This window comes from Danio rerio, chromosome 22 (assembly GCF_052040795.2).
Source record: "Danio rerio strain M-AB ecotype USA chromosome 22, GRCz13ab, whole genome shotgun sequence".
NCBI classification, from domain to species: domain Eukaryota; kingdom Metazoa; phylum Chordata; class Actinopteri; order Cypriniformes; family Danionidae; genus Danio; species Danio rerio.
The window spans coordinates 26,839,193-26,859,935 of record NC_141042.1 but is presented as its reverse complement, the minus strand read 5'-3'; the positions used below and the strand labels follow the sequence as shown (position 1 = coordinate 26,859,935).

At 41.3% G+C, this 20,743-nt stretch overlaps 1 protein-coding gene across 1 annotated transcript; it reads right to left on the bottom strand.

The window, feature by feature from the left end:
* Window positions 1-231: 231 nt before the first annotated feature.
* Window positions 232-19,155, bottom strand: LOC100536819 (beta-1,3-galactosyltransferase 2). Its single transcript, XM_087304461.1, has 2 exons — window positions 18,981-19,155; window positions 232-3,291 (listed from the first exon to the last, which is right to left on the bottom strand). The coding sequence occupies exons 1-2, from the start codon at window positions 19,004-19,006 to the stop codon at window positions 2,229-2,231; spliced, it is 1,089 nt and encodes a 362-aa protein (XP_087160587.1). The 5' UTR covers window positions 19,007-19,155; the 3' UTR covers window positions 232-2,228.
* Window positions 19,156-20,743: the final 1,588 nt, after the last annotated feature.

Genomic DNA, 20,743 nt, shown 5'->3' with positions numbered 1-20,743 from the left:
ATCAATAGATTAATCAACCCCAAATTAACCTTTATTTTCAGAGACTAACAATACTTTTGAAACGTGTAATCTTAGTAGTCAATATTAATAATTCGCTAAATAAGACTTTAATTTACTGTACTGATTTATACAAGTCTATATTTGTACACATCAAAGAGGAGCTTATACTTAATTTCAAACTGAAAAAGAAAAATATTAAGAGGCAAATATAAATAAAAACATCCAAAACGATTTATAATATTGACTTTATTATTTAATGTTACTGTATATAATTAATAAAGTTTAATTAAAACAAACATATAGTTGACAGCATGATGAATAATGGAAATTCTGGAGACACATGGTGGAACAAAACAAACAATACAGTCTCTGGTCATGTAGGAAACACACCATACATCACATTCAGATGACCAATATTAACAATACAAAATATAGGTTAAAAATGTGCTAATTTCAAATTTAAATGCATAAAGAGACAACTTAAACCACTCCAGATAGCATTTCGGCATAAATAACTCAATAGATACAAGGTGAGTGATAAAAAGCAAGGCAATATTTAAGACTTCAGACTGGTCACAGTCTGTAAATAGCTGATAGTAAATAAAGTTTCAGTATTAGAAAGTATAAAGCAGTATTAGAAATATGGACCTTACGTCCAAATTGTAATGGCTTGTTCATTTCAACCCACCCTGTGTCTACAATCAGCATAAATGACAAAACTACAATCTGCAAGAAACATATTACCAAACATTAAACAAATGAAAAAATAAAATTAAAAAATCTCTTATAAAAAAAACCAACAATCAAATGCAGTAAAAAAACGCAAATTATACAAACTCTATATTTGTTATAGGACAATTTTAGACTGAGATACACCTTTCAAAAATCTTGGGGAAAAAATCTAAACATTTAGAAAATTACCTTTAAAGTTGTCTAAATTAAATACTAAAAAGTACCAAAAGCATTGTACGTTAATAATCTAAAATTGAGTTTTGAAATATAACAGTTGCAAATCCACTAAAAGTCTTCACGGAACATGATTGTTACTTAATATTCGAATGATTTTTGGAATAAAATATTAAAATCTAAAATTTTGAGCTGGGCTATTGCCAAAAATATTCCTTACTCCCAGGACCAATTATATCAAAGTTAATATTAGGCAGCGCCATATTGATGTTTTGTAACTTTTTAAATTTTTACGATGTAGGTCATTTAGCCCCATGCTCAACCCCAAACCAGGAGCACCAGGACATACACACATAAATTACGGACAATTTAGCATTCCCAATTCACCTATAGCACATGTGTTTGGACTGTGGGGGAAACCGAAGCACCCTTAGGAAATCCACATGAACATGGGGAGAACATGCAAACTCCACACAGAAATGCCAACTGATCCAGCCGGGTCTCAAACCAACGACCTTTTTGCTGTGAGGCGACAGCGTTAAGGCATACTCACACTATGTACAGTTGTGTCGAACCAGGCCAAAGCACGTTTGTCCCCCCTCCCATCTCCTCCGACGGCTCCCTGTACTCACATTACAATCGGGCCTGTGCCGGCTTACGTCATCGATGATGCGCTGTTCAATAAGCGCTCTCGCTCAGCACAGTGGGGATTTCTTCAGTTATTTCGCTTTAGTCGTTTGGGATGCGATGACATGCAGTCAGATATTTCACCAAACAGATCAGTCACTTTTGACACTCATAAACAACCATAGAGTACTCGTGCTGCAGAGATTAGGAGGTTTGCTGAAGGTGGTTTGTGTCTTTAATAAACTACAGCAGTTTGCGTTCACTGAACAGTAAGAATGATTAATAAATCCATATAAAACAGTCCCTTAAAAGTCACGCTTTCAGTTTCAGGCTTTGGCGCGATTTGCACTTACACACAAGCGTACCGCGCCAAGGCCCAAGTGAACCGCACTCAGGCACACCTCTTCCTACCAGGCCAGGGCCGGCCAAGTGAACTATGCCTGAGCCCGATTCAGCGCACACACACTTCTCAAATGATCCAGGAAACGGGCCTGAGCACGGTTCGAATAGCATAGTGTGAGTAGGCCCTGAATTACTGCACCACCATGCTGCCCCTAAAAAATTTTTCTATCCAAAATAAATCTAATGTTGTGGTCCAGGGACACATTTTTGAGCAGCCTTAGCATCATAAAAGTTATGCAAAAACAAAAAAACATAAACAGTAAAAGATGTCATGTTCAAAATCAAACATTTGTTCATGTCTGTCTCTTCACACTTTTCCAGAACTCTACTATCTGCTTTGGTGACCTTGCGATTGTTGTGATGACCTTGGAAAGGTCGTGGTGTTTGGGATCCTTCATATATGTCCGAAACTGAGAAGGATCAGGAGATCGTGAAGGTTTAACTCCGATCTGCTTCAGACAAGCACCAATATATGCATCTTCAATGTTAAATGGCGCCACGTCCTTCGAAGCCTCAACTAGTTTTTTAGGAAGATCATTTGAGAAAACATACGCTACTCCTAGCACGTATGTAGGATATTTCGTATCGGGATACAGCTCCTCTGAGACGTAATATCTAGATTTTTTGTTTCTAATAACAGGCCGGTCCCACATCAAAAAACCTGTGATGTAGTTCTGTCTGGGTAATTCGGGTCTCAGTAACAGGGTCATTAGGTTCTCAAGGTTTATATACATGTCAGAATCGACCTTCATACTGAACGTCGCTTGAGGGCATCGAGTGGCCAGCCAGTCCATCGTCACCATGGTCTTTATGGTCAGGTTGAAGTAGGAGTCCACAAAGTTGCTCTGGATTAAGTCTCTGTGTTGTCGACTTTCTTCCTCTAGCTGCTGTTGAGCTTTTTCAGAGTCTGCTCCCACAGTCAAACCAACCACAAAGAGAGTCAACGCTGTTTTCCCCTGGACTGTGGTTTCATTCCCCCATGTGCTCCGGATGGCGTTTCGAGCTTCTCTCTGATACAGAGCAACCGGAACCATGAAGACCACGAATGGATTTATCTGCTTGCATTTCTGGTGTTCGTCTATAATGAAGTGATAGTTGCTTGGGTGAGCCACATACTGATGCTGTGGAACAGGTTTGGTGCTATTGGATGTAGTTGAGTGCATTTTGTTCCAGAAATCTTTGGAGACAGCCAAACTTTCAGTTTTGCAGGACTTAATTAAATTAACCACATTAAAATGGTTGTAAGGACTATGATAGATGTAAGCAACAACAAGCAAAGATAAGGTCAGCACGACTAGCAGAATAAATCCTCTTTTTATGTGATGCATTGAAGCTGGATCCGGAGTTAAACAGCATCTGAAGAAGAAAGTAAAAAAAAAAGCTGTCAGGAAATATTCCATGTTTAGAGCAGCAGGGATATGAAAATGCCCTCATCCTTTACTCACTTTCAAGTGACTCTAATCTTGTTCTTTTGGTAATGCTTTAATTTACAACCCACAAAGTATCGCGTAAGTACAGTGAAATAATGATGTAATTGTCTGTAAGTATAGTACAAGTATAAAGAACGTATGCATACACTGTAAAACTTTTCATTTTACAGAATAATACTGCCAGCTGGTTTGCCAGCCACATCCTGTGTTTTTGTAAATTCTGTACACCGTAAAAAATACCCTGTAAATTACCAGTAAAATACTGTCAGTTCCAGTTGCCAGTAATGTACTGTTAATTTAAAGTCTGTTGCTGTAAAAATACATGCACTGAATTAAAAATCATGTAAACTCATTTCATTCACAGTACAGACTACCTCAATTTGGCCAACTGCTGTTTGAGTTTATGAAGAAATATTTCTAATGCGTTATATGCTTAACACAAGCACGTTTATAACGATGACTTAGTTTAGTAATTTAAAAACATTCAGTTTAACCCAAATCTCTTGTAGCTCACATGCATGTAGAGCTAGATTTAACATAGAGACGCTCACTGCAACAGCAGCTACTGTCTTTAAATCAAGAAACATGCAGAACAACAGGAGTGCTTTATGTTCATCTATGACTCAAACATCGGCTCTACTCTCCTCCACCATGGTGACACACAAAAGGGACAGAAGAATTTTGACTCACGTTTTACAGAAAAATACATTTTTTTTTCTTCTTGATTTTTCTGAATAATGCTCGCAGTTGGGTTGCCAGCCACATACTGCATTTTTGCAGTCCACTCCTGTAGTTTACATTTACAGTATATTACTGTTAAAATAAAGCCCTATACTGTGTTTTTACAGCTTAAACCCATTAAACCCCACAGCAAAATCCTCAGTTTTAACTGAACACTGCCATGAGTCCACACTACTGAGGAACAGTAAAACAGATAATGAAGATAATGAGTCTAATTAAAACACAATTGAAACTGCCTCACCCAACATGCATTGCAGCATGAAATATTAATTTGTTACCATTGTTGAGATCTGATTCTTGGGCTCTGAGTGTGTTTTTGTCATAACAGTTTTTTTTTTTAAATTCAATCTTAACTGGAACATCAATTGGTTATTTTTCACATTTCTGCTTGTCATTGAAACTGTGGAAAATAACAAACTATTTCATATGATCAATCAACACTACTATGATTTTACTAAACCTAGCCCAATCAGAGCAATACTGAATCACATTATAACAAGAGTGTTTTATAAACTCTAAGTTACAGCACCCAGAGAAAAACTAAAGCTAATAATTCAAGGGTGATGAGCCCAACTAAAGCAGACTCCATTATGGTGACACCAAACTAAATAAAACACCTAAACCTCTGTTAATTCTCAATAAGAACTGTATGCAAGACAAAGCAGTCAGTAGTGAATCTGCTGATGCGGTTTGTGGAGTTATTTAATGATCCTCTGCAGAGACTGAAGGTGTTTTATTTTACTTGATTTTATTTAATGCTGTAACTGAAGTCACTGTTTGTGTTTATTGTTTCTCTTTCCTTCAGTGATCGTGATTATTAGAGCAGGTGTTCATCAGTGTCTGAATTCACTCATTTGTGTTTATAAACTCTGTCAAGTAAACCATGTTGGTGAACTAGTGTGCATAATAGTGAACAAGGGCAGAAAGTGTGATTTCAAACACAGACCCTGAGTGCCAACTCTGAGTTCTGTAAATTTATAGCTTACTACTTTCTTAGAAACAACAAGATTACCCAGAATGCAGTTTTTTTTTTCACAGAGTATCACTGTTTTAGTGAAAATACAGAATTTTACTGTAGAATGTTGCTGTTTTTTACAGCAAGGTTTTACAGTGTATGTATGAGGAAACAAACCATATGCTTGAGTAATAAGAGGATAACAAACAGATATGCAACATGCAAAGTACCGTGTAAGTATATTGAATTTGCAATCTTTTGCAAGCTGCAAACACCTGCATAAGTAAATTAATAATATTGCCCTTATTCAGTGATGGGTTGTATGCGGGGTGTTTTACGGGGAAAACATCATCTATACATGTACATCTACTGAATTGCAAAAGTTGCATATTGCCCCCTATCTGGTTGTTACCCCCTTATCACCCAAGCATTACAGTTTGTTCCCTTACACAGGATATATGCAGGAATCCTAATCATTCAATTAATGATTAATTTCAATACCTTTCCTAGCCTTTTTAAAGAGCTTCTCAAAATATTTTAAGACCTCATCACCACTTCAAACATTTACCTTAATAGTAATTAACATTTGTTAATAAACAGTTTAAGTTAAATAAATCAATGGAGTAATAAGCTCGGAAGAAACAAAGCTTGAAAGAATAAGTTACGTATTTATTTTTAAAAATTTTTTTAGTAAATGGCTTCAGCCACTGTTTAAACTCTTCTTTCTCCAACCAGGAGTATGCAAACTTACATTTTGCTCTACCGTTTTACTACATGTGGAGAGCATCACATCACCCAGACATCACCCAGACGGAGAAGCTTGGCCGGACACGTCCAGGCCTGAATCGTATGGATTGAGCATGTCGTTGTTAATATTAGGAAGAAAATAAATATATTTATGCTTTTTTTGGAGTCACTTTGGATAACACTTGAACAAAATGTAAGACCTGGTAAAAATGTGATTAAGACTTTTAATACATTTTAAGGGCCTTCATTTTCTAATTGATTTATCAATGTGTAATACTTTTCAAGACCCTGCGGGCACCCTGTTATACCTACCCATAAGTTCTTTATACTTATACTATACCTACAGAAAAGTACACCGTTATTTCACTGTACATATGTGGTATTTTGCAGGTTGTAAACTAAATCGTTATCGTTCTTTCTTTTGTTAAACACTGCACACAATGTTGTGAAGAATGTTGGAAAAAAGCAGTTGCTGACATCCATAGCAGGAACAAAAAATACTATGGATAAAATAAAGGCTGTTTTTCCCCCCACAGCATTTTTTTACAGAAGAAACTCGAACATATTTGAAACAAGGGTGAGTTAATGATGACAGGATTTTCCTTTTTCGGCCTGTACTAATTGGTCAAACGGGAAAAAACAAACATTTAGAGTGCCACTGCAGAAAAGTTATAGCAAAGCAATTCAAGTCTGATATCTAATATCTTAGGCTTATATCTTCATTAATACTGCTCTTACATATATTTTACCATCTATTCCTTATTACAAATTTATAAATATTGCTCTCTTTGCAGCTTACTAAGCCCTTTACTATATGACCGAGCAGCTTCCAAATTTCCCCCCATGGTTTAGGCGTTTTCAGGAGTACATGAACTGTGCAATCCAGGCTGTTGTTTACATCTGAGTATTGCCAGTATAGCCATGTATACAAGTAACTGAACAAATCTTGTGCAAATGCTGTATAGTTCCCCTTCGGGGGGAACTCCAGCACTATAAGTGGATTTGATTGTTAAAATCCACGTATGGGGAGGTTCGGTTCAGAAGCTACTCGTCTGAAAGAGTATTGAACGGGCCAATTAAGAATGAATTGGCAGCGCAAGCCTGCTCAGGTGAGCGGCATAAGCAATCAACTGAGTATATAAGCTCACCTGGCGCCAGCAGACGCTATCCTTTTCGCTTCAGAGACTTTCTGATCGAGTCGATGAGGGTTCCTCCTGCTGTGACCAGCGGTTCTGAGCGAACGAGAGCATTCTCCCGGTCCAGAGTGTGTACACGCAGCGGCAGACGGTCGAGCTGGGTTTCTCCCTTGCCTGGCGTTCTTTGGGTCCGGTCCTCCAGAGCGGTGCGTATAAAGTTGCAAACTTCACAGAAAGAGCAACACAGTCGTGCAGCACGTCCTTTTCAGGACGGCGCTCCGACTGTGCGTTTCTGGATGCGGTGGTTTCCTGTCCTCGGATGATGGGCGCGGGCACTGCGTTACATGTCTGGGGGTCCAGCATGTTAATGCGCTGCTCGCGGGCAGTTCATGTCGTCATTGCGATGCCATGACTGTTGCGCAAGATCGCGGTTAGCCTTTGCAAAAGGGCGAACCACCCCAGTTGTCCCCTGCTCTGCAGCGGGCACTCGGGCAGATCTGAGGGTTTCAGCGAGAGATAATCCGTCGCCCACGGGCCCGCGGACCTCCTGCACCTCTAAGCGCTCCATCCAAGCTTCGGGCGGGGGAAGCGATCCGTCTAACAGATGGTAGCCCTTACGCCCGATGACACCGGAGACCAGATGTCCACCGCGGCATCGGAGGGTGGGCTTTCATTGTCCGATGATGATCCAGACCCGCTCGCCCCCTTCGGGCTGGTGAGCGCTGTCACTACGGATCCTGAAACGGACATGTTAGCCGTGCTTTCCCGGGCTGCTTCGGCCGTGGGTTGGAGATGGTTTATCCCCCAGCTCCGCGGCCGGACCGACTAGAGGGGCGTTCCCTTCTTCCCGGAGGTGCACAGTAGGCTCACGCGGTCTTGTAAAGCACTTTTTTCTGCTCGTGCTGCGTGTCCCTCCACCCTAACCACTCTTGACGGTGAAACAGCCAGGGGGTATGTGGCGATTCCTCAGGTTGAGTGCGCGATGGCGGTAAATCCGCGCGGCGCCTCTTCTTGGCGGGGTCCGCCTCGTCTCCCATCCAAAGCCTGTAAGTTATCTACCTCCCTCGGAGCTAGAGCTTACATAGCTGCGGGCCAGGCTGCTTCCTCCTTGCATGCGATAGCCACCTACCAGCGCTACCAAGCGCAGGCGCTGGCCGAGCTGCACGAGGGTGGGTCCAACCCAGGCTTACGAGCTTCGCACCGCCGCCGACTTAGCTCTTCGGACTACTGAGTCCGCTGCGTGTGCGTTGGGGAGGACGATGTCCACATTAGTGGTCCAGGAGCGCCACCCCTGGCTGATATGCGCAAAGTCGACAAAGTCCGCTTTCTTGACTTCCCCATATCCCCAGCCAGGTTCGGCGACACTGTCTGTGAATTCACCCAGGAATTCAAGGAGGTGAGAGAGCAGTTGGTGGGTGATGTCTTATCGGCGGTCCGTAGCCCGCTCCGCCCGCCGTGCCATTCATACCTGCTCCTCGCCGAAGGCGCCCGCCTACGAGAGCTGCTCCGCCCCCGCACTCGCCTCCGGCGAAGCGAGCGCGTCGGGCACCTTGGAAGCAGGCAGCCCCCCTGCCCAGAACGCCGCTAAGTCCGGCAACGGACCGCGAAGCGCCCCTGGGACAGGCCATCTGGAGAAGAGGGAGCTTGCTCTTTCCCCGCTGGAGGGCGGGGCCCCATTTCCAACGGCACTTTTTACTGCCATTATGAAATCATCAAAACATTATGAAAGGGCACTTTTCACTTCCCCAGATGTGACAGCCCGAAATCTGCCAGTCTGGGACGCTATGCTTTCTAGCTTGCAGATTCGGTCCGTTTCGCCAGTGGCTCACGAGCGCTGGGAGGACGGTCTCCTTTCTCCCACCCCTCGAGCCTCCCCTCCGGAGCTCGGGTTCGGAGTGAGCAAATATCTCACCTCCAGCTTTTCCGTGGGACCCGCGAGCTTCCCGGATCAGCACACCCACTCCGCGCTGCCCCACTGCTGGTACGTCAGCGATTGTAGCGATGAGTCCATTAGCGGGAGCTCTGCCTGCCTGGTTAGCGCGGGCCAGCTCTTCGCGGTGGCTTATACGCACAATCAGACTCGGCTATGCGATTCAGTTCGCGAAACGGCCCCCCAAGTCGCGGGTGTGTATTCACCAGGGTCAGCCCCCTGTCCGCCCCTGTCTTGCGAGAGGAGATTGCTGTCCTCCTGGCGAAGGATGAAATCGAGTCGCTCCCTCCAGCCGAGATGGAGAGCGGGTTTTACAGCCCACACTTCATCGTGCCCAAAAAGAGCGGTGGGTCACGGCCAATCCTAGATCTGCGCGTTTTGAACCGCTGCCTGCACAAGCTGCCGTTCAGAATGCTCACGCAGAAGCGCATCCTCCGGTGCGTTCGTCCTCTGGGTTGGTCTGCAGCATTAGACCTGATGGACGCGTATTTCCATGTCTCCACTCTTCCTCGCCACCGACAGTTCCTGCGGTTTGCGTTTGAAGGTCGAGCTTGGCAATACAAAGCCCTCCCCTTCGGGCTCTCTCTGTCTCCGCGGGTCCTCACCAAGCCCGCGGAGGGTGCCTCAGCGCCCCTTCGGCTCGCGGGCATCTGCATACTCGATTTCTTTACGACTGGCTGATTTGCCCTCTCTCGGAGCAATTGTTTATGCACAGAGACAAAGTGCTCTGGCACTTCCACCTGTGGGGGTTTCAGGTCAACCGAGAATAGAGCAAACTCGCCCCCGTGCAGAGGATCTCTTCTCTCGGGCTGGAGTTGGACTCGGTCACTATGGCAGCGCGCCTCTCCGGAGAGCGCGCTCAGCTGATGCTGTACTGTCTGAGAGAGCTCAACAGTAAAATAGTGGTCCCACTGAAACTATTTCAGAGGCTCCTGGGGCATATGGCATCCGCAGCCGCTTCATGCCGCTCGGATTATTCTATATGAGACCACTTCAGCACTGGCTGATCACGATCGAGTCCCCAGACGCGCATGGCACGCGCGCGCACACCGAGTCTCTGTTACTGCGCTGTGTCGCCGCGCCCTCAGCCCTTGGAGCGACCCCTCGTTCCTACAGGCCTGGGTGTCTCTAGAACAGGCGTCCAGTCTTGTTGTAGTTTCAGCAGACGCTTCCAACACGGGCTGGGGGGCTGTGCGTTGCGGGCATGCGGCTGCGGACCTGTGGAAAGGTACCCAGTTGCATTGGCATATCGCCTGGAGCTGTTGGCAGTGTTCCTCGCTCTCCACCGTTTTTTTCCGGTGCTGGAGCGGCAACACGTGCTGGTCAGGACGGACAGTACGGCGGCGGTGGCGTATATCAGCCGTATAGGGGGTATGCGCTCTCGCCGCATGTCTCAGCTCGCCCGCCGTCTGCTCCTCTGGAGTCATCCGCGGCTGAAATCGCTGCACGCCATTCATATTCAGGCAAGCTCAACCGTGCAGCCGATGCGCTCTCGCGGCAGCCTTGCGTCCTGGAGAATGGAGACTCCACCCCGAGTCTGTTCAGCTGATATGGGCGCGATTCGGGGAAGCCCAGATCGATCTGTTGCTTCCCCCGAGATCGCTCATTGCCAGTTGTTCTTTCCCTGACCGAGTGCTCTCGGCACGGATGCACTGGCTTACAGCTGGCCTCGGGGCACGCGCAAATACGCGTTTCCCCCAGTGAGCCTGCTCGCGCAGTTACTGTGCAAGGTCAGGGAGGACGAGGAACAGGTTGCTGGTTGCGCTCCTCTGGCTCAACCGGACCTGGATGTCAGAGCTCTCCCTCGCGATAGCCCTCCCCTGGCAGTCCCTTCGAGAGAGCACCTACTCTCTCAGGGACAGGGCACCACCTGGCACCCTCGCCGATCTTTTGGAGATTTTTAGACGCGAGGAAGACTTAGGTAACCTCCGATTGCGGTGGCTAATACCGTCACTCGGGCTAGAGCCCCCTCCCCGAGCGCGCCTATGCCCTGAAGTGGAGTCTATTCACTGAATGGTGTGTCTCTCGCAGAGAAGACCCCCGTAATTTGCCAGATCAGCGTTGTGCTTTCTTTACGCCGAGAGAAGTTGGAGAGCAGGCTGTCGCCCTCCACACTCAAGGTTACGTGGCTGCCATCTCCGCTCTCATAACGCGGTGGCTGGCAGCACCGTGGGAACGCATAACCTCATCATCCGGTTCCTCAGGGGCGTTAAGCGAATTAATCCGCCCCCTCTCATGCCCTCTTAGGATCTCGCCCTCACTACGCAAGCCGCGTCAGATCCCTTCGATCCTCGACTCAGTATATTTCTGTCCCTGAAGACAGCTCTGCTGGTCGCGTTGATATCGATTAGAGGGTCGGGGACCCGGAGGCATTTTTCGGTCAGTGACTCGTGCCTGTAATTGGGCTGGCTTCTCTCACGTCCTGAGACCCCGCCCGCGATATGTGCCCAAGGTTCCTACCACTCCGTTTTAATACGAGGTAGTGAGCCTGCAAGCGCTGCCCTCGGAGGAGGCAGACCCAGCCCTTCTTTATTGTCCAGTTCGCGTCTTGCGTATTATCCGGACCGCACTCAGAGTTTAGATCATCTGAGCAGCTCTTCGTCTGTTATAGCGGTCGGCAGCAGGGAAGTGCCGTACCGAAATAAGTTCCCACTAGATTGTGGATGCCTTTCTTTCACTATCAGAGCCGAGATGAGCCGCGTCCCCCGAGAGCGCGTGCGCACTCCACTCGGAGCTTCGCATCCTCTCGAGCGCGCGCACGCGGCGTCCCTCTAACAGACATCTGTAGAGCTGCGGGCTGGGTGACACCCAACACATTTGCAAGGTTTTACAATCTGCGAGTGGAGCCGGTTTCCTCAAGGGTATTAGGTAACCCTTGGTGATTGAGGAAACAATTAGGTAGGGTGTTGAGACACGCTTGCTGCGCCATTTTCCCTAACACGGAGATACGTGCGCCCTTTTATCTGTCAGTAAAGTTCCCCGTCAGGTGAGCCCTGCAGATTCCTCCATGGCCCCCAGCACTGACTCAGCGGAGGAGTCACTTGCTGGCCCACTACGTTGTAGGTCTGCCCGCTGGTCAGCCTGCGTTTTGGGTATAGGTGCCTGCCATGCGTGATCCCCACTAGGCGATCCCATATGCTTATTCCGCCTGTTAAAAGTCTCTTCAGCTTAAAAAGGATAGCGTCTGCTGGCGCCAGGTGAGCTTATATACTCAGTTGATTGCTTATGCCGCTCACCTGCGCAGGCTTGCGCTGCCAATTCATTCTTAATTGGCCCGTTCAATACTCTTTCAGACGAGTAGCTTCTGAACCGAACCTCCCCATACGTGGATTTTAACAATCAAATCCACTTATAGTGCTTCCGTTCCCCTCCTCGGGGAACGAAGGGTTACTTTAGTAACCTCGAACGTTCTTACATACCCCAGACTTGGCAGTTCTAGCCCAGTTATCTGTAGCCTAGAGATTTTTACTAAGGGACTCAGATGTTGTGTATATATTGTCCTGCATACACACATGCACAGAAAAAAATTCCATTGAAATCTCTTGCTGATTTTTTATATTGTTTGCGGCTGAATTACAAACTCCCCTTTAAAAGCAAGGCAAGGCAAACTTTATTATAGAGCACAATTTTACACATCCAAAGTTGATCCAAAGTGCTCTACAATAAACAAAATATTTAATAAAAAACATAAGAAAAGCAAAATAAGTCTTTAAGTTGGATTTAAAGGCATCCAATGATTTCCAAAGCCTTGGGGCTGCAACACAGAAAGCTCGATCACCTTTGATATGCAGCCAGACTGAGAGACAGAAAAAAGAAACTGATCACGGGACCTTAACACCCTAGCTGTATATGGCCTAATAAGTTCACTGATATAAGCCCCTTACACATATACAGACCTTTCCGGAAAATTACAGTAAATTTTCCGGAAAAGTCTGTAAGTGTGAACCAGGCCCTTTTTGAAAATAGTGGTAAATTCATGCAGGCTATTTTCTGTAAAAAGAAGTTGTAACATTACCGGTAATTTGTCAGAATGCTACGCTGTGTGAATACAGAAGGAAGACTGCAAGAAAGAACGCGTGCACATCTACTTTAGCTAATCAGAACACTCAAGACGCATTCATGTCCGCGTGGTTTATGAAAATAAAAGCCTTTGAATATTTTTCCAGACACATTTAGCTGCTAGATGTTAGTCAGATAATATTTATATGTTCCTTCTTAATGCCTACTGTGTAAACAATCATTGATAAGATGCTTATGATAAGCCGTTGTTTGTATACCTTTGAGCTCTGCTTCCTTCAGTTGCTTGATGCGTTGATTAAATATAATCAACTGTTTACAAATACCAGCGCAGCCATTTAGAGGTCATCTCTGGTTAATGATGTCAGAATTTATCTGTATTTTGGAATGGATGTGTGAACAGTCTTTTCCGGAAAAATTCCGTAACATCTGTGTAAAGAGTGCTTTTTTGAGTTTACCGGTAAAGTCATTCAGTAAATTCTCCGGATATTTGCCGCTATCACTGTGTGAAAGGGGCTATAGACCGGGGGAGAATTGTGCAATGCTTTATATGTGAAAAAAGGATTTTAAAATCAACTCTCAGTTCAGGAAGCTAGTCAATGAGGCAAGGACAGGGACAGTTCACCCCAAAATGAAAATTCCGTCTTTTTGTCGAATACAAAAGATGTTTTGAAGAATGCTGTTTGATGAACCCATTGACTTCCATAGAATTTTTGAAAGTCGATCAACCTGCATTATCAAAATATCTCCTCTGTGTTCAACAGAAGAAAGAAATTCTAACAGATTTGAAACAAGGGTGAGTTAATGATGACAGGATTTTTCATTTTTTGAACTGTACTAATTGGTCAAAGAAAAACAAACATTTAGAGTGCCATAGACTGCAGAAAGTTATAACAAAACAAATCAAGTCTGATATCAAATAGGCTTATATCTTCATTAATACTGCTCATACATATATTTAACCATCTATTAAATTCAGTTAGACAAAATATTGCACTCTTTGAAGCTTACTAAGCCCTTTACTACATGACTGAGCAGCTTCCACATGTTTTTCCCTGTGGTTTAGACCAGGGGTGCCCAAACTTCTTTCTTATGAAGGGCCAAAAACGAAACTTGACTGCGGCTTGACTGCTGAAGGTAAATATAGCTGCCATTGGTAATTTCCTTTTTGTTTAACAGTATTTAAAAATAACTAGAAAAACAATTAACTAATAGATTAAACAAATTAACCAATACACCATAATTGTTTTAACAATTTATAATAAACTTATTACAGTAAAGACAAAACCAATCTCATTTATAAGAATGGAGTTACACTAGTTTTTGTCTTGATTTGCTCACCAATGTTTTCTGCCTAGTCCTCTATCCGTCGAGTGACAGTATTTACATTTTAAATAATCTGATTTATTTACAACATTTGATTGAAACATTGAAGTCAGTTTGCTTTTTTTTTTGTAGCTCAGCAATAAACAAACAACCCAAAAAGGTTTATGTTAGATGGGATGTCAGGCCAAATGAAAGGTTACATTGGGTCAACTTTGGTCTACGTGCCAAACTTTTGGCATCATACAGTATTCAGGAATACATGAACTGTGCAATCGAGGCTGTTGTTTACGTCTGCACACGCATACAGGTAAGTAATTAAATCTTGACCTAAGTACAAGCACTTTAAAGCTCTTACCTAGAAACTACCCAGACTGGTAGTTTTATTCTTATTTATATCCTAGAGATTTCTATGGGTCTCATTTATAAGATGTTGTGTATATACTGCCCTGTATGCACACAAATACACAGAAACAAATGTCCATGCAAGTCTCTTGTAGATATTTGATATTGTTTGCAGCTGACAAACAATTTCCACCCTAAAAGGACAGTTCAACCTAAAATGAAACTGAACACACAAAGTTGTTTTGAAGAATGCTGGTTGCTGAACCACTTGATTTCCATAGCATTTTTATTTTCATCTATGAAAGTTTACGGGTCCCATCAGCCTGCATTCTCTAAATATCTTCTTTTGTGTTCAACAGAAGAAAGAAACTCATAAAGGATTAAGCACGGACCGGTATAAGATTCTGACCGTATGATAACCTCACGGTATTGTGAACACTGCTCTAAAATATGTTGTTTTTAAATGTCTGGGTAAAAAAGAAAACTTTTTTCCCCTTCGAAAACAATATATTTTTATTTTTTGAAACATTTAAAATATTTTGAAACAGTTAACATGTCAGGCTAAAGAATTCAAATGAATCACTGACTGTGATGGGGAAAAAACGAAGTAAATAAAAAATATTACACATACCTTAGGAATGGTATTACAGAAATTTTTGAGGTTTTAAAACCTTGACCTTTCCACCTTGAGTGGTACACCTTGAAAACGGTTATCGTTCTATGCCTATAAAGGATTTAAACAACCCTATCATAGCAAACTTTTTGATCTAGTGGTTACTTCATATTATTTTGTACGTTCTCATTCATACATTTTACTATAATTTGCTTATCCCCCAATTTTTTATGGTTCAAAAGCACGTCGTTTTCATCAACATTTGTTATATTACTATTTACTGATTTAAAAGTAGCTTCAGATTAACTGAGACTTGTCATAGCAGTTTCAAACTGTCGCTCTTCTCATTTGTAAGTCATTTGGATAAAAGTGCCTGCTACTGTAAAAAATGCAAATACACATAAACATGCAAATAAATACTCAGGTATATTTGACACCATAGACGTTTTTATAAACCGCAAGGATGGCATTATTTGTTCCATACACACAAATATGTGCATACACAACATTTTAAAATTGGGGCTCCTGAATTTGGACAGTATTTTATTCCTTTCGGTTATTAATTGTTAGTGCAGTTAACAGTGTTGTATGATTTATTTAGTGGTACAAAGAGAAGTGCCTTTCCTTTCATGTGATTTATGTGAAATGACTGAATTATTTAGGAATTCAATATAAATGCTCATTTATAGAAAAAAAAACATTAAAAAAAGCACACCTTCTAAAAATGTTATATTTTTATACAAATGAAGTCATCAATACAAAAAGTAGCCAGATATAAATCACTTTTTTGACAATATGTAACTAGGTTACGTTTCCTTGTAAGATCGAGCTGGCGTATCTGCAAGTGGAACTGTGTGAGTGAACTGAGCAAAAAGCTCCGGTTGAAAACCACACACACACACAAACAAACACAAAATCATATCTGCCACTTGATACAAAAGACTGGAATGCTGTTCAGTGGTTTGTCAAGGCATATATATATATATATATATATATATATATATATATATATATATATATATATATATATATATATATATATATATATATATATATAATTAACCAAGCACATGGCAACAACTAGAATTGAAAAAAAGATCTGCTGATTATTTGGTGCATGTTTGGTCTATAGTCATCATGTACAGATGACACCCAGCAACCAAATTGAGGCATGGTGGAGCAAAAAAATCATGCATGGGAATATTTCTCAGACTGTAGGGTTTGCCAGGTCTCATGGATCGGTTTGACATCTTCAAGATAATTGAATAGGTCATGTTGCTCTGGGCCAGCGCAATGGGTAGCGCTGTCGCCTCACAGCAAGAACGTTACTGGTTGGAGCCTAAGCTGGGTTAGATGACATTTCAATGTGGAGTTTGTATGTTCTCCCCAAGTTTGCATGGGTTTCCTCCAGGTGCTCTGGTTTGCCCCACTGTCCAAAGACATGAGCTAAATAGTTTGTAATGTATGTGTTTGAATTTGAGTGTATGGGTGTTTTCTAGTGATGGGTTGCAGCTGCAAGGGCATCCGCTGCATAAAACCTACGTAAAACATATGGTTCATTGCGCTGTGGACACCCCAGATTAATAAAGGTGAAAAGAAAATGAATGTTGCTCTGATACCGAAGACAAAATGCTCCCTAAATGCATGTATCAAAAAGACATCGACCCCAAATGCACAAGTAAAAGAGCCAGATCTTGATTTCAGGCAAAAACAAATTGACATAATGGAGTGGCCAGCTCAATCCCCTGACCTTAACCCAATTCAAAACTCAAATGTTATCACATTTAAAATGCAATGTCTTAAGCAAAATTCAAAACTCAAGTGAACTGTGGGATGCAGTTTGCTCTTCCTGGGATGAAAATCCTAGCAGAGTAAATGTTGACATTTGTAGTTTTGGATGACCTATCTATAAAAGTCAGTTTCTGCTTGATATCGTTATCGCAACTTTTTATCTTTGAATTCAGAATTCATCTTAATATAGTTATAAGTTTATAACTCAGAACTGTTACTTTTCATATCAGAACTCTGGGGAAAAAAGCAAGAATTCTTGGATAAAAACTCACAATAACTTTTTTTTTTTTTTACGGACTTTCAAACCCCTTTTAGACAAAACCTAAGAAGATTTCAAATTCTTCAAAAGAAAGTTAAGATAATTGCCAAGCCATAGAACCCCCATGGGTAATATGTCCGATGAAATTGTACATATTATAAAACATAAATAAAACAACATCTCACTTATTTAAACAAATTTAGCTTATTAAACTTTTTGTGCTACAGACGGAAATGGGCTGGGCACCAAGAGCAAGTTTTTGTTTCTTTTCTTACTATGCATGTCTAATTATATCAGTCGTTTAGCCCTTTATGCAGTATTTCTCTTTTGACAGTTAATGTCATTAAACGAGCACATGCTCTGCATTTATACTCGACCAGGATGTGGCAAGCTAACTTAAAAGAAGGCAATTAAAAGTTAGGCTAAAATGAATTTGTTTTAGGTACACTTTAATTTCATTCATAAGAAATAATAAAACCTTATGCTGATGATACTAGGCATGGGCCGGTATAAGATTCTTATGGTATCATAACCTTTGATAAAAATATCATGTTCGTCACCCATTACCCTATTAGTTGCCCAAAAACTGACCTGATACATTTTTATACATAAACAAAAATGCATGGCTTTAACCCTTCGACATTTTATGATTGAAGTTAACTCACTGTTCGTGTAACAACTAAATTTGACAGATTTTTTGGTACTGAAGAACTGTTGTCTATGACTCTGATTTGATTTAGATACCTTTCATGTAAAGCTCTTTAATTTAATTTATTTTCATACTTATATAGTAATTTACTTACCCCTTTCTTTGCTTTATAGTTTTTTTTTTCTCTCTTATATTTATCTTCTCTTTGTGGTTGTATATTTTCATTAATGAATAAAAAAATAAAGAAAAAAAAACTTACCTGGTAACTCATTTATGGCAGCATTTGCCAAAATTGCCCAGCAATATTGCTCAAAAAGTTACCCGGTGTATTATCTAGGCATGGGATAATGGTTTTCGAGGTATACCGAGGTTTAAAATATTCAAGGTTTTAAAACCATCAAAATATTTCGTCACCTTAGAATTATAAGGTTCTATCTGACATTTTTGTCAAAATTAAGTTATTGACATATTCTTATAAAATGACAGCTTGTTTATATTATGGGATGGGAAGTTGTTTACATTTTAAGACTTTTTATTAAAAAAAAAATAAATGTTACACACATACAGTTTGCTATGGAATGCAAAAACTTTGAAGCTCAATTTCTCAATATCATTCAGATCGCAGATAGAACCTTATAATTCCAAGCTGACGATTTTACAATACCGTTCCTAAGGCTTTTCCTATTCAAATATGCCATTTTAAATAATAAAAAAAATCTGTTTTTGACATAAATTAAGACAGCAGAAGAGAATAATTTAATCAAATTATTTAGCCTGACATGTTTACTGTTTCAAAATATTTTAAATGTGTCTTAAAATTAAATATATTGTGTTTAAAAGGGAAGAAAGTTTGAGTTTTTTACCCAGACATTTAAAACATAATTAGAGCAGTAATAACTATACAGCGACACTGTGAGACTACAATAGTATCGCCCATTAACAGAAAAAGTATCAAGCAACATTGCCCTGTGTATCATCACTATTAGAACTGCTTTTCAAGAAGTTTTCTTCTCAGAATTTACAATAAAAAAAATTCTTGCCTAACGTTATTGTCCATATTTAGTTTTATGAAGCACATCATGAAAAGGTAAAAGCAGAGATGAACTTACCTTGCGGATAAGATTCCTATTGCCATGACCTCGCGTTTACAAAATAAATAAATAAATAAAATAAACCCCGCATCAATAAAGTAAACGTTATTAAATTAAATGTAGTCTAACAGTTTGTCGTAACAAAAACAAGAGGTTTCTCAAGAGCATGTTTGAAGAGGACACAAAATGGGCTAAAATATTTGGAGGTGTTACCCGACCGGCTTGACATCAGGGAGGGAGAGAACATCTGGATTTACATATCAGCTTACGATCAGGCGGGGTGTTTCATTCGCTTCCAGACGATTATGTCAAACATTTCTATGCCTACTTTGAACTTAGGGTACATCCCCGTGTTTTTATTGCGAATGATAGATAAAACTGCTATTAATACTTTCCCCCCGAGTATTAACTTTGTTTGTAAGATGTGCATCAGTATGTGAATATGTGGTTGAAAACTTGCTGTCAAGACAATAGCTGCCAATAAATGCCAGCTGTCAAAGCAGATGTATAATTAACAAATCACATGGTAGCATCTCTCAGCGAGCAATTATGTGCAATTATGTGGATTGTTTTATCTGTTGCAATGAAAACCAGCATCAAAATGAGGAGTAAAGAATATTTGACTGAACTTCATTGTGGGATGATTGACTGCGGTCACAGTGATGATTGTTGGTCTAAGGACTGGTTTGAGAATTTCAGAAACTGATGACTCACTAATGTACACACACCCATACTCACACACTCAGGGGATACAAAGGATCGTTTGGGGAAAACCAAGAAACACTACATGGCCAAACTGGTTCTGTCTGTTAGAATCACAGCCATTTAAACATGAATTAGGTGAGCAACAACAACTAAGCATAGCAGTGTTGTGAATGTGACATTTGCAGTAAAAAAAAACTTGAAACAAATTCACAGAGAATGTTAACAGTACACAGAATCATCTGTTTATATTTTCCAAAACGTCTAAAAATTTAAAGTATATGAAAAAATATCAACATGTAAACGTGATTTGCATTTTAAATGGAGGTGACCAAAATGTACACGAGTTTACACCATACAACATAGCTTACTGTGAATTAAACGGAAGAAATAATACTATTTAAAGGGATAAGACCTGTCTCTATAAACTACAAAATGTATTTATTTTATTTATGAGGGGAAAAACTTTCAGGATGTGAAATTGTGTGATTTTGGTCAAATAAACTAGAGTTCAGAATTATCTTAAGTATCTTTCAAGTACTGTAAAATACAAGCCTACACAAACAACTTAGAAAGGCTTTTAACATTTTGGCTAAAACTTCTTTTTATTTCACTTGCATGTAGTTGCTCAGCTGCAGAACACACCACTCGGACAAAATGAAGTCACACAGACTTAAAACTGGACAAAAGATGATAGAAAAACAAAGCCTTGTCTGGTACTCTGCTGTGACATTCGGATGGCAGAATCAAGAATTTGACCTTATAATCCAACCTTAAATTAACTGTTCATGCTGCTGCTGGGTGGTGTAAATGTGCAGGGGGTGTTTTGTTGACACATTGTGGGTAGGTACAAATACTGACCACATCCATTGCTTTATAACCCCGTATCTTGTCATGTTATCTCCAGTATACCATTCCACATCACAAAGCACGTCAAACTGGTTCTCAAAGCTGAACAGGGAATTCAGTGTAGACCTCAACAGTCACCAAATCACAATCTAATCAACTCAACCTAATCTCTCTCGGTATGTGGTGCAACAGGAAAAAAAAGTCTTATTGTCAAGTTATCAAAACTTATT

Bases quoted from the DNA above. Each gene is read 5' to 3' on its own strand.
- LOC100536819 (XM_087304461.1), bottom strand. From the start codon at position 19,006: ATGGCAATAGGAATCTTATCCGCAAG. The intron at 3,292-18,980 runs GTAAGTTCATCT...TTTCTTCTTCAG, and splicing joins ATAGGAATCTTATCCGCAAG to ATGCTGTTTAACTCCGGATC.